A 12562-nucleotide genomic window follows, 5' to 3' on the forward strand; every position below is an offset into this window, starting at 1 on the left:
ACTTTCCTTATTTGATATGTATGTATATGTAACTATGTTTGACTAAATGCACTATCAGAAACGAACAATGTAATGCTTAGTTTTGGTTACATACATTCTGAATTTAGTTTGTAGCCTCTTAATACTGAAGATCATAAACATATTGCTTATTATATGCTTTTAATAAAAGAAATAAAAGAAACTGAATTCTTATTCAAGAGAATATAGCTCCGCCTCCGCTACCTTTTTGCATAGACCACCCTAGTTTCTACTTTGGAGTGATAAAATCAAATCGGATATGGTTGGTGAAAATTGAAACAAAAATATTCCCTCCATCACTTTTAAGTGTTCGCTTAGATTTTTGTGCAGGTCAAACTTTCTTAAGTTTAACTAGATTTATAAAAAATATCGTAACATTTATATCTCCAAATAAATTATTATAAAAGTATATTCTATGATTAATCTACTTATACATATTGCACACCATGGGTATATATTGGGACAAAGTTGAGTCCGGTTGACTCTTGGTGTGCGAGAACAAAATAAAAAGAGGAGGAAGTACACCAGATTTTGCAGAAATATAATAGGCTTCCACAAGAAATACAACTTTGCTTCGATTCATGAAGCTTTCTATTCCAGATCGATATCCAACTTTCAGCCGTCTCTTCATCGATTCCCTATAGCTTTACGAAGAGCCTCGCTGATCATCCCGGGCACGACGGCACCGGAGCCAACAAACTGCAGGAATTGAACAGAAACATCATCATCAGTAAAACAAACTTCGCTGCAATTGCACTATTCCATGTTGTATCCGTCCTACCCTGCACATAACAGAAGTCAAGCGAGAGCTACACAACTGCTAATTAACCAGAGCAGTATTGAAATTGCCATGTTTTAATTAGTTAGCTGGTGGTGATACTGAGATGCTACCTGAGCTCGTATCTTGAGCCCCATAAAGCCATCTGGTGCCGAAGCCTGAACCGAGTGAACGTCCAAGTGGAGGCTCTTGATGGCGTCGAACACCCGTGTCATCAGGAGCTCCTCCCACCGGCATTGCACCTCCAGGAGCACGTCCCTGTCCGAGACGGTGACGGTGACGTTGCTGGTGCCGTCCTTGGGGAAGACCCAGGGGTGCTCCTTCTCCACGTCACCGCCGAACTCTGGGCTCTTCCTCTTGGAGCCCGCAGAGAGTTTCTTCCTGACACTCTCATTGCCAATGCCACGGGGCCTTGTAGTCGTAGGCCTTTCTGTTGTTTCGGATGGGCGCGACAGAAGTTCCCTACTGGATTCCAGCTCTTGTACCCTTCGCTGAAGCTCCTTGAGGTAGGCTATCGTTTCGGCGAGGATCGACACTTTGTCCACCTGCCAAATTTTATAAAAAGAAACGTCTTCGAGTTTTGATACAAACGAACAAACGTTCTCAAATCAACACGGAAGGATAAAAAAAATTGATGGCATATATCTTCATTGCCTTTTGAATGGACGGAACCAACGACTTGAGAATGAGGAACATGTCGTTGAGCTTCTCCCGGCGCTTTGGCTCTGACATGACGTGATTCTTGATGCCACTTATTTCCTGCGCTGTTACCGTCGTGCCCCCGCCGCCACCACAGTTGGTCCTAGTAGCTCCGCCGCCGGCCATCACTTTCTTCAGCAATTTCTGCGGCTCTTCGATGACCGGCACCGCTACCGCTTCATCGGAGCACGACTGCGAGGACCTCGTCCAAGCCATGAAACTGGTCGCGCGGGAGCCGTCAACTAGTGCGCTTGAGGTGTCGGCAGCGTTGTTAGTGGTAGCCCCCGGGGGCGGTGGCTGCGGGGACGACGGGACTTCGAAATTAGAACCGTCCACTATGATGAAGCTATCCTCTAGTGGTAGTGGCCGCACGTCCATTTCCTCGCAGAGGCTGTAGAAGTCGATCTCCTTCGTGATGTGCTCCAGGCTTGCATTGAACAGGCTGACGGGTTCATTTCCGGCGGCAGTCATCGTCTCCATGGCATTGTGACCGAGGTCCTCGAACACAACAATGTCTGCGGCCTCGCCGGCTTCGTTTGCTGACGGGTTGGAGCTCGGCTCTTGCAAGTATACCGGACATTGCGGCTCCAAGAAAGCTGCGGTTGCTCGGCTGACCAAGTCCGGGTCCTCCGGCACCTGGCAATATCATTTAGTTTGGTGATACTAATATCATTGTAAAATTTCTCATTTTCAGATAATGTAGTATCTATATTGCCAGTGAACAACTGAACATACCGTATCAGTTGTACCCAGCTCAAGCACGCCACCCATAAGCGGGATGCAGACGATTGACTGCGGAAATTAAATGTTACCGTATCAGTTACATGCTGCAGTTAGAAATCTGCAGACTACACAGTCCGGAAGTGCCCAGTGTTTGTGTTTCAGACGAGACGAAGCATGAAAATCGCTTACCTGAATGGACGCGCTCTGCTTGACAGGTCACACATGCAGGTACCACGCACGTAGTTCACAATGATTCAACAAACAAAGATTGCAACGGACTAGTGAAAAACATGTATGAAAGGCAAAAATATATAGAGAAGACACGGAGAATGCAGATGGAGCGGTCTTTCCCGTCAGAAAACTGAGAAACAAGCGTGCATACCTTGGCCAGGAGCGCGCGGGGGAAGGCTTTGCTGCCGGTGAGGTGCGCGTTGCACAGCCAGACATGCTCGTTGCTCGCAAAACTCCTGCCCGGCAACCTGTGGCAGCACGAAAAAAAAAAGTTGTTACCATCAGGGGTATCAGCTATATATGGCTTATGCTTGTTGTATCGAGCACGCAGTAATCGATTACCCTTGGCCAGGCCGGAAGGCGTATGTCATGCAGATCACGTAGTACCACTCGGTGTCGCCGAGGTCCTGTGGCGACAGCGAGCCGACCGGCCGCGCCAGCGCCGCGCGACGGTCGCACTCGCCGGACAGGAGGGCCTCGTACAGCTCCCGGAGCTGCTCGCTCCTCTGCAAGACGAGCTGGTCGGCAGTCAGCTCCACGGAGTTGGAGATCTTCCGCGTCTCCACCTCGCCGTTGTAGAACCCGTCCGTCCACGTCAGCACCCTGCAACCATATTTTTCCCGTGAGAGCAAGATTGATAGAGCCAAATGCTTCACTATAAGTTAAAATATAAGAGTTAAGTTATATAATAGTTATCTTCTATTTATCTAAAAAAAATTCTTTATTATTATTTGGTACCATGTCTCACACTGTCTTTTAGGGGTGGCGTCAGCGGATATTCTAGGTATTCCTTAGAATACCATTGTTTTGGTTAAAGAAAGAAATACATTTTTTTAGTGTCAACGGGAAAGACTCCCCACCTGGTTTGTTCATTTCATTGATACCGCTATCAGCCTAGCTTATCAGTTATGGAACAGTGTTTTTTTTGTCACAACCAATCAGCTTCAGCTGGCTTATCAGCAGCAGAAACCATCAGACGAAGGCTCATCAGAGTTTGAAAGCTTACAACATCATTTATAGTTAGAAACAAATATTTATATTAGGTGTTGGCATATATGCCTTGTATTGTGAAAGAAAGCTAGGGAAAAAAAGAAGACAAACTTCCGCATCCAAAACAAATCCTCTTACTATGCATTTATATGGTCCTATACATTATTGTATATTTTCATTGCACAATTTTGTTTATATGGAATACACTGACGCATCATCGTTGCTCAACGAATCCATTCCTTCTCAACATATACTTGTTGTCTAGGTCCACAACTGTCTAGACCTCTGTGCTTAGCTTCAGATCTAAGTTTTTCCCACTCTTCTCTCCTGTGTATCAGCAAAAATAGTTACTTGACTATAAAACCATGACCGTACTTGTTATAAATAGTTATTATATAGTTGACTTTTGAGGTAGAACTTTTTACTGTAACATATCTAGATATGTCATATGTGTTGAAAGCTTACGATCGATTTTCTTTGTCAATGACTCTCACTGCTTCAGTTTCTTCTGACGCATCTACTATAGTTAAACTGTGTGACACTGTAGCAAAAGTTTTTTTTCTCTCTCTATTCAACCCAAAGTGAACTAGCAAGTAGGAGAAACCGGTGAAGCCAGGTCAGATGCGCTTCATTGGTTTGCTACAGTGATACTATAGCGCGCTAGCTGCAGTGACAAGCTGAAGCCCCTACAAGCTCACCAAGAAAGACCCTAAAATATATCAGTTTTTTCTCCGTTAGATTGAAAGTCCAAGAGTCAGATGCATCCGTCTTTCGTTGTCCCCTTTAGTACAAAATTTGGGTGAAAAATGATGATGTCATATGAGGTTTCATTTCTCTGTCTAGAAACTTTTGTTTCCTGCAACATAATTTCTTCTTAGCACCTACTCTCTCCTTCCCATGTTATATGTCGTTTTAACTCTGAGCATTAGAATTAATAAGGAATGAAAAATGTGTGATACACAGTAAAACGAAAAGAAGAGAAACATGTATAGAGATGTATTAGGAAAAAGAAAATAATACATTGTGAAGTGAGAATGACAGATAATATAAGACAACCTTAAAAGCCTAGAATTACTCTTATCATGGGACGGACAGAATAGAGATTTATATTTAGAATAAAATAATTATGCCGACATATAAATACTGTTCCTCTTGATAAGACAGAGATCTTTAATGCGAGATGTGCATCTATCAGCTTTACAACAGGAATTTCTCTATGTTACTTTAACCTAAATATTAAATACGGATCTCTGAGTTATTATGATATACATCACAAATAATTTATTTTTTTAGTTAGCATAATTTTGAAATATAAATATTTGATCAAATTGTAGTAGATTTTCACAAGCTTATATGACCTCAACATTTAATTTTGTTGTCGTTGAATATTCAGTAGTTTCACTAAAGAAGAACAGAATCGTTGTTATTTGCTAGAAAGTCTGACTGAAGAATTTTCTTGATAGACAGAATGGTAAATGGTTTAACTAGTTTCCAGTTGCTCCTACACTTCTCGTATTAGTCTAGTCTATGATCAAACTTGAGCTTTGCTACGATAACTGTGAGGCGTTTGTTTAGTTAGATCAGATGGTTCCGATTACATTTCCTCCTAGGAGGTAATATGTGAAATATATTTATTTATTTTATAAAATAGATTAAATAAGGAAACTTTTAGATTAGAAAGTCTTTCTTGAGATCTAATTGATACATACTCCTTTCGTCCCAAAATTAGTGTCATTCTTATTTTTCTAAGAAATCAAATATTCTGTTTAACTTTGACAAAAAAAATATATATATATATACAACAAAATATTAATATTTATAGTATATAATTAGTATCATCAAATAGATGGTTGAATCTATTTTCATAATAAACTTATTTAGAGATACAAATAATGCTAATATTTTCTACAAACTTGACACAAATACTATAACGACACTTTTATTTTGGAACGGGTGAAGTACATGAATTGTTATAATGTTAGGTATGGCAAACCTTTTTATTTGGAAACTTTAATTTAGACGTGACATATTTGAGGCTTGCTTGTAACATGTATTCATGCACCCTAATGTGATTAACGTGACATGTTTGTATATTTTGATGACCACTTTGCACGCACGTTAACATATGCACTGATCGCTTCGACACCTAATAAGCGTTGTTTAATTTTATGCAAAATCTCATGTACGTGCTGCAGTACATGATGAAGCTTCTAAAAGGCATGGCAGCGCTACTGGTCCTCCTGTATACATGCATGAACTCATAGTATGATATTGGTACATGTGTACGCGTACATAAAACCATAATACGATATTGGCAGCCAAAGAACATACTTGCATGTACGAATGTGGCTAAACTTATGTTCACCGGAATATTTCTGAGATGGATGGAAATTCTTCAACGTGAGGACCGAGGACAGCAGAAAAAACACTACGTGGAAAAAGATTTTTAGGGACGGTTTTGCTAGCCGCCCCTATGAAAAGGTGGCTAAAAATCACTTATTTGTAGGGGTGGTTCCCAGGCCGCCCCTACAAATCCGATTTGTAGGGGTTGCTGGATATTGAGCCGCCCCTACAAATCAATTTTTAGAAACGAAAGAAGGGGCAAAAAAAAATAGCAATTTTTAAAAAAAAAAACGAGGTCCCCATCGGCAGCCACACACACCCTCACTCTATGATTGCAGCACTACACCTCACATTCACTTACGTCTACAATCCATTTTGATTCCCCATGTATTATACAAAACTGAGCATAAATTGATTGTTTGAGGCCCTAAACTAATTCAAATGAAAAAGTTGTCAACTACAAAGTTTTATAACTTTTCGAGATCTACAACTTTTATTTTGATAGTTTCTCCATCCGAGGTCACTTATAAAATTTGAATTTCAAATAATAGAAATTCGAACGTAGTTTTGCATGACAAGATGGTTTCAAATGAGAAAGTTATCAACTACAAAGTTTCATAACTTATCGAGATCTACAACTTTCATTTTTACTGTTTGTCCATCCGAGGTCGTTTAAAAAATTCAAATTTCAATTTTTTAGAAATTCAAACATAGTTTTTCTTGACAAGACGATTTCAACTGAAAAAGTTGTCAACTACAAAGTTTTATAACTTTTCGAGATCTACAACTTTTATTTTGGTTGTTTCTCCATTCGAGGTCGTTTACAAAATTTAAATTTTAAATTTTAGAAATTCAAACGTAATTTTCCTTGACAAGATGATTTCAAATTAAAAAGTTATCAACTAGAGTTTCATAACTTTCTGAGATCTACAACTTCTATTTTGATCATTTATTCATCCGATATAGTGGTAATAACATTGTTCATAAATGTTACATATCAATCTTATTGTTTATGAAACTATAAGAGAGATATGTAAATTTTGTGAACAATGTTATTACCACTTTATCGGATGAAGAAATGACCAAAATAAAACTTATAGATCTTGATATGTTCTGCAACTTCTATGTTCATGATTTTTTCATCTGAAATCAATTAGTGTTCCAAAATAACGTTTGGCCTTTTCTATGTGCTCCTCTAGATATTGTTACTTTTTTGCCCCTCTCTTTTTTCTTGGTTTTTTGCTGTCGTTGTTTTTTTGGGAAATTTTGACTTTTTTATTTTATTTTTTTTTTGATATTTTTCCTTCACTTAAGAGCACAAAAGAAGTAACCACAGTAAATATGAGCTCAAACAAGTGAAAGACGTGGCCTGTGGAAATTTCAGAAGACGTGTTCAAAATCGACAAAAAGCTTGTGACCACGAAAAGATGATCTTGTGACCACTTTTTGACCAATCTAAAATTTTCGAACCCCGGCAAAGCCAGGGATGGACGCATCCGAAATTTTTTTCTGATCGATTTGCATATATGGAACGTCGAAAACGGAGTTTGTATACGAAAACTAGACCAGTTTTAAGAATTGACTCCGAATTAGAGGACAAAACGGGAACAATAATTTCAAACAGTATTTTCAAGTAGTAAATGATCTCAACTAAAAAAGTTGTCAACTATAAAGTTTCATAACTTTTCGAGATCTATAACTTTCATTTTGATTGTTTCTTCATCCAAGGTCGTTTACAAAATTTAAATTTTAGTGCTTACTTTTTAATATTCGGCGTCTATTTGTAGAGGCACTTTATTTTTTAGCCGTGATTTATAAGGGCGGCTGGATATTAAGCCGCCCCTATAAATCAATTTGTAGGGGCGGCTGGATATCCAGCCGCCCCTACAAATCGGACTATTTGTAGGGGCGGCTGATAACACCGGCCGCCCCTATAAATTGATTTGTAAGGACGGCTCATTTGGCAACCATTTGTAGGGGCGGCTCTATCACCAGCCGCCCCTAAAAAAAAAAATCGTCCCATTGCTAAAAAAAAACGTTTTTTACGTAGTGAAAAGAGAGGAAAAACCATGAAATAAAAATGGAATCCCGCTTCCGTGCCTCCTGCCTCCTGCCTCCTGGTGTGCCCGAATAAAAGGATGGTTGCTTCTGTTTCTCTAGGGAGTAGGGACTATGGATGTGGAGGGATTTTTTTCTTTTCTTGAGTTAATTATTTAACTAATTTATAAAATCTAAATAAGTCAATGACTCATGTTTATTTGGGCTATTACCTCCTAGTAGGTAACGGGAGTACCTAGTTTCAGCTCAAAACTGATGTGGTATTACAACCGGAAAGATGGGAGTTTCCCGGTGTAAATGCCCCGAGTTTCCCAGTTTGGTAATGATGGTAACACTGCATAGCTTAAAAAAAAACACTAAAAAAATGGATGTAAAACAAAGGAGATTGAAGACTAACAAAATGTTTCATTATTCAGTATAACTAAATTGGATGTAAAACAGTTCCAGCTGGCGACGAACAAGTCGATACAGCCTAGATAAGTGGCACTTTTATGCAAGGAAGATATAGAACAGTTCCAGTTGGCGACGAGACCTAATGCGAACACCAAGCAGGAGTATTAGTAGTTGTTCGTCTTTGCTGTTTCTAGTGCTTTTTTCGTTTTCAGCTTCTGTTCCTAGGTTTTTCAAGCTGTCGCCCTTGAGGGCATGGTCGCCGGCCAGGGCACCGTGGTGGTGGTGAGCTTGTGCTCCCGCTGTTCTTTGTAAACTGTTTTTTTTTTCTCTTTTCCTTCGTCAATCCGGCAAATCTCTTGCCGTCTTTTTAAAAATATGGATGTAAAACCTGGCGAACACCATTCTTTGCAAACTAAAAAGTTAACCATTTGTTGTGCCAAAAAAAAGTAATAAATGACTACAATTGCATCACCGGATCCGAGTTTCTTTATTTGATATGTATGTATGCGCTGGAATATAAAGCTGATAAAGCTCGTGCAAATGATGTGACGATCATTATCGTAGTTCGTTGCAGAAAACTGCTAACGAAATATCAACTGTATATTATTAACACTTTAACTAATTTACCTTGGTTGAGTGCTTGAAATGGACCAGAAGAGGGCATAGGTCCAGTTGATGCTCCTCGCGGCTGCAGCGAGCTGGTTCCTCAACTGCCTCTCAGCAGGCTGCTGCAGTTCTTCCTGAACCTGGGAAGCTGATAGTGCCATCGCGCGCCTTACTATACCCCTTCACGCAGAAGCCAGATGTGTTACAATTAGCGACGACGAAGAAGCTAAGATCGAATATATATAACACCAGCTTGTGCAATTGGCAAGTAACTAAGTTACCATTTCCATTTCGTACCTGATACTGTAGGCTCTATATATGTGAAGGAACCACACATAAAGAGAGCACAGCTTGATTCTAGCTGGAGAAGCAGCGGAACGATGCAAAAGCTTTCATGCAACGGTGGACAAGAATTGGAGGAGCTCCCTTCCGCGCCAAGGGGAACAACGCCTATGCTATCAAGACCTTTTGAAGGTACATATGGGTGGGAGCAGGCATATATAGGCATGCATCCGCGTAAGCCTGTTCGCTTGAACTTATCAGCCGGCTTATCAGCTAGAATCTACAGTATTTTTCTTCTCACAATAAAGCAGCTTCAGCCGACTTTAATACCAGCCGAACAGGCCATCCAAGATGGGTTTGTGGAGCTCCAAGTGACCGAGCAAGACGGTGACGCGCACGTAGTACTATACTCCCTCCGTCTAAGAAAAGAAGACGTTATGGGATACGTGCAAGTTAAACTTTATCGACTTTGATTAGGTTTATAGAAAATACGTGTAATATTTATATTTCTAAATAAAATCCTTATTAAAATCCTTATAAAAGTATATGCAACGATCTATCTAATAATACTAATTATAAATATTAATATTTTTTATATATAATTAGTTAAAATTAAAAAAATATTAACTTCTCGGAAAGCGAGAACATCTTTTATTTTAGGACATGGCGAGTATATAGCACTAGCCCCAGCCTCTAGCAGCGCATTTAGTAAGGAGTGTAACTTCTTTTATTGAACGATGATGATGTAACGGAAGGAGTTCAGTTCTCTACTTCTCACTACTGGAAACTAAAAAATTGTTTTAGTTTCCAGTAGTGTCTACTTGCCTTGCAAAACGAGGATAGACGGATCGTATGCTAGGACCTTGGAGCGGCGAAAGCGTCTTTAGAGACTTCCCTTGCTTGGACACTCCTGTCATGTCCGCGTCAGTCGTCAGTCGTCACACGGTTTGGTAAGGTCTCTCTTTCTCGTACTCCATATAATAAGATTTTGAAGTAGCAAATGTATCCGTCAATATGTATATGAATCAGATCACACTTCGTATCATCCAGAAACCCAATATAAATGTGTAGTAAACTTAAGTATTTTTCTTTAAACGTGATGTGAACTTTTGTTTGTGAACGTATTGATTTGCTTTTGCAACAGATCCTGGATGAGTGAAGACCGTATAGATATGAGCTATATGGATAGTGCAGTAGGACGACTGAACCTATTAGGCTTTAGATTCAGCGCGGTCGATGGACGACAGCTTAACCTAAGCATGCGGCCTGACCGAGGAGCGGTCCTAACACTTAGTGCATTACTTTCATGCATTACTTTCTTGTCGTAGCTGAGCAATGTTTCAAATAGTGGACCAAGACATTTAGTGTCAGCCTCCGTCAAAAGCTATAAAAAGCTATCACGGAAGATATTTCATTTAGCGGATTTATAGAAAAAGCATAAAAAATCTTAATTAATTATGCATGAAAACATTTAATTTAACTAAGCAAAAATTTATGAACACAAATACTCAAATATATGTATGTACAAGATCTAAGAGAATATGTTCCCATTCCATTACTTGACATTCATCATATCAATCAACATATTCATTGCTGCGACGATCAATATTCAACAGTTTAATAATTATTCAGTAGTTCATTACATAAGTAAAGAACATAAAGGAGAGATATAAATTATAGTCCTTTAGACTAAAGAATGAATATCTTCCTCAGTCAGATTAATGGAGTTCAAAATATATCGCGTCTAAACTAAATAACGGTGTTTAGTGGAGTTAAAATATAATTAGCGGCATAATAGTAGAAGAATTGGCAAAACCATGTAGCTTAGCGTTTTGCTTGTTGAGTGCAAGTTTGTTTATGTGATGATTAGGTTTACTTACTAAGTGCGACTAGTGATATGGTTTATTTTCCACACCTAAGGTTTCTATATATTCTTAGTGTGAACATGAGCTTGACTCTAGTAGCTTAACTCGTAGATCGTATCAATTGTTGCGTGAAACTCTTGTAGATTTACTTAGCATGCTTCTTTAGCTCTTTTGTTGTCGTGCTTTGCGAACGACATAATTAGTTTAATTTGTTGGTCTAAAGAAGTTTTCAGTGTGATCTTTTGGTCTTGTAGATGTCTCGGTGCAAACGGGTGAAGCAGATAAGCTCACACTTGATCTAAATACATTTTCGTCTCTGATTTCATGATGGGCGAGCTAAGGATTGAAAGGACCTAGGATGCCACCTAGAGGGGGGTGAATAGGCGTTTCTGAAAATTAACACCTTTAAATGCGGAAACAATTAGAAAGGGGAGTTTCCAAAATGGAAACTCCAAATTAAGAGTACTACCACCCCTCACAAGTTAGCTACAAAGTAAACAAGGTATAAAGAATATATCTAGAAGCTACAACCCTGCAACACCAAGTTAGAACAGAGAATAAATATTTTCAGTGCAGGCAAGAAATACCGGACGTGTCCGGTATACACGATTTCTGCAGATCAGCCCCGAACTTGCTCCTTTCGATTTCTATCTTCAAACCAAACTGCAGGCACCTAATGGAGATGATAATATACACAGAGAACCTGCAGCACAGCTAGAGCAACACAAATATCAAATGAAATACGAATTAAGACACGGTATTTGTTTTACCGAAGTTCGGACTCGTTCGAGTCCTACTCTCCGTTGAGGGGGCTGCGGGCGACCCAGCGAAGGTCAGCCCTAGAAGGTACCACGAAGGTCACTCTAGCCGGAGTCTTTTCCAACTCCTTTTCCTCCTTCCACTAAATGATTTCGAGGCGGCGGAATCGACCGTTACAAACTTTCCGAAGCAACCACAATCTCTCGGTTGCACTTCGGCGACGCCTAGCCGTCTAGGACCGAAGAGTCCAAGAGTAACAAATGCGAATCACGAGATTGACAATATGCACAAGTGCTCAAGTGGTGGCTTACTCTCTTTTTCAAATTCTTTCTCAACCCACAAATTGATTTTGCAATTTGGATCACACACTCACTAAGAGAGGGTTTAGGAGAGTTGGCAAGGCTCAAAAACGTGTGTTTCTCTCAACAGAATCAGCAGCCCCCAAAGGTGGAGGCTTGGGGGTATTTATAGCCTCCTTGAAAAACTAGCCGTTTTATAGTCGTTGCAATACCGGACATGTCCGGTATGCATACCGGACACGTCCGGTATGACTCACACTGCGCCAACGGTAACTAAGTTACAGTGATGTTGTGAGACGTCGGAACTCCCGAAGAACGCCGAGACTTCCGACCGTCGGAACTCCCGACTCAAGTCGGAACCCCCGACCCTCAGTAATTTTGAAAAACATGTAACTGAGTTAAAGTTAGTGAGGTGTCGGAACTCCCGACGCATGTCGGAACTCCCGACCCTCACGGCTTTTGAAAACTAGCCGTTGGCTTCTGGTCATCCATACCAGACACGTCCGGTATGAATACCG

At 40.0% G+C, this 12562-nt stretch overlaps 1 protein-coding gene across 1 annotated transcript; it reads right to left on the bottom strand.

Annotated features, from left to right (window-relative positions):
• Positions 1 to 585: 585 nt before the first annotated feature.
• Positions 586 to 9255, bottom strand: LOC136496730 (anthocyanin regulatory R-S protein-like). Its single transcript, XM_066492483.1, has 10 exons — positions 9137 to 9255; positions 8861 to 9011; positions 2792 to 3052; positions 2601 to 2697; positions 2408 to 2422; positions 2231 to 2287; positions 1451 to 2131; positions 1263 to 1341; positions 910 to 1226; positions 586 to 717 (listed from the first exon to the last, which is right to left on the bottom strand). The coding sequence occupies exons 1-10, from the start codon at positions 9174 to 9176 to the stop codon at positions 646 to 648; spliced, it is 1770 nt and encodes a 589-aa protein (XP_066348580.1). The 5' UTR covers positions 9177 to 9255; the 3' UTR covers positions 586 to 645.
• Between the last annotated feature and the right edge of the window lie 3307 nt (positions 9256 to 12562).

Source organism: Miscanthus floridulus, chromosome 12 (assembly GCF_019320115.1).
Source record: "Miscanthus floridulus cultivar M001 chromosome 12, ASM1932011v1, whole genome shotgun sequence".
Taxonomy (NCBI): Eukaryota; Viridiplantae; Streptophyta; class Magnoliopsida; order Poales; family Poaceae; genus Miscanthus; species Miscanthus floridulus.